The 1,099-nt window shown below is 69.5% G+C and overlaps 1 protein-coding gene across 1 annotated transcript in view; it reads left to right on the top strand.

The window, feature by feature from the left end:
* Positions 1 to 86: 86 nt before the first annotated feature.
* CHLNCDRAFT_55633 (hypothetical protein) overlaps positions 87 to 1,099 on the top strand; it is a gene marked incomplete at both ends in the record, with an annotated part of 22,064 nt that continues 21,051 nt past the window's right edge. Inside the window, one exon of the mRNA XM_005842751.1 lies at positions 87 to 210. Within this exon, the coding sequence (XP_005842813.1) occupies positions 89 to 210 (122 nt within the window). The remainder of the gene's footprint in view (positions 211 to 1,099) is intronic.

The raw sequence follows: 1,099 nt of genomic DNA, 5'->3' as shown, positions 1-1,099 counted from the left end.
GGCGTGCATGCCGGCGCCCAAGCACAGACGTGACGCACAGCAGAACTGACACCGCCTGCCCGCCCCGTCCCCTCCCACTGCTGCAGTCACCCTGCCCGCCAAGTGCGAGAAGAAGCTGTGGGACATTTATTACATCGGCGCCGAGGCCCCCACCGCCTCAGAGGCGCTGATCAAGAAGTGCACCACCTGCCCCCCGGCCCCGGGCAAGAAGTGAGCTGGCACCTTCCCCAGTGCGGGAGGAGCTGCAGGCAGCGTAGCTGGCCTTTCAAATCCTCCCGCTGCTCCCACACATCATTCATTCATTCATTCAGCAAGGATTCATTCATTCATTCAGCACACAGCCCGGCCGCCTCTTGCTCGAGGGCGGCCCACTTTGGCCTGGGCAGCCCGGGCCGCCCTCCCCCCCGGGCGCATGTTCGGTGTTGGAGGGGTGTGCCCAGCGATAGGGGGCCCCTGAAGGCATGCGCCGAGGCCGGGAAGCGTGGTTCGGCGCTGCTGCACGCTTGGCGATTTGACCAGAACCACGTGCCGCCGAGCTGCGGCCGCAGTTTCCGGCCCACGGTCTACGGTCGCAGCCACGGGACTCGGCGGCACGGCGTTTGGGCCCAAGCTTGCTGCCGCCGCCGCCGTGCCCGGGGGGCAGCGCGGCGGCGGCGGCGGCACGCTGCGACGCCCCCGTGCTGCCGAGCTGCGGCCGTAGTTTCCTGCCAGAAGCCCACGGCCACAGCCACGGGACTCGGCGGCACGGAGTTTCGGTCCACGGCTTGCTGCCGCCGCCGTCGCAGGGGTGCTGCCTGCGGCGGCGGCGGCACGGCGTTTGGGTCCACGGCTTGCTGCCGCTGCCGCCGCCGCAGGGGTGCTGCCTGCGGCGGCGGCGGTAGCGCACGTGGCAACCCCCCGCGTTTCCTTGCCTCCCATCCACCGGACCCCGTCCTGCGCTTCACTTTGTTTAGGGAGGGGCTGCTCACTGCTCATTGCTCATTGCTCATCGCACACTGCTCAACGCTCATTGCCCTATATCCCACCCAGCCGCAGGACTCCACTGCCGCCCGCGCCCCGCCCCATCTGGCCGCTTGCGCGCCCCATCCCCCCTCGATGG

Source organism: Chlorella variabilis (assembly GCF_000147415.1).
Source record: "Chlorella variabilis unplaced genomic scaffold CHLNCscaffold_44, whole genome shotgun sequence".
NCBI classification, from domain to species: domain Eukaryota; kingdom Viridiplantae; phylum Chlorophyta; class Trebouxiophyceae; order Chlorellales; family Chlorellaceae; genus Chlorella; species Chlorella variabilis.
The sequence above is the reverse complement of the archived record's forward strand: the minus strand, read 5'-3'. Positions and strand labels throughout refer to the sequence as shown.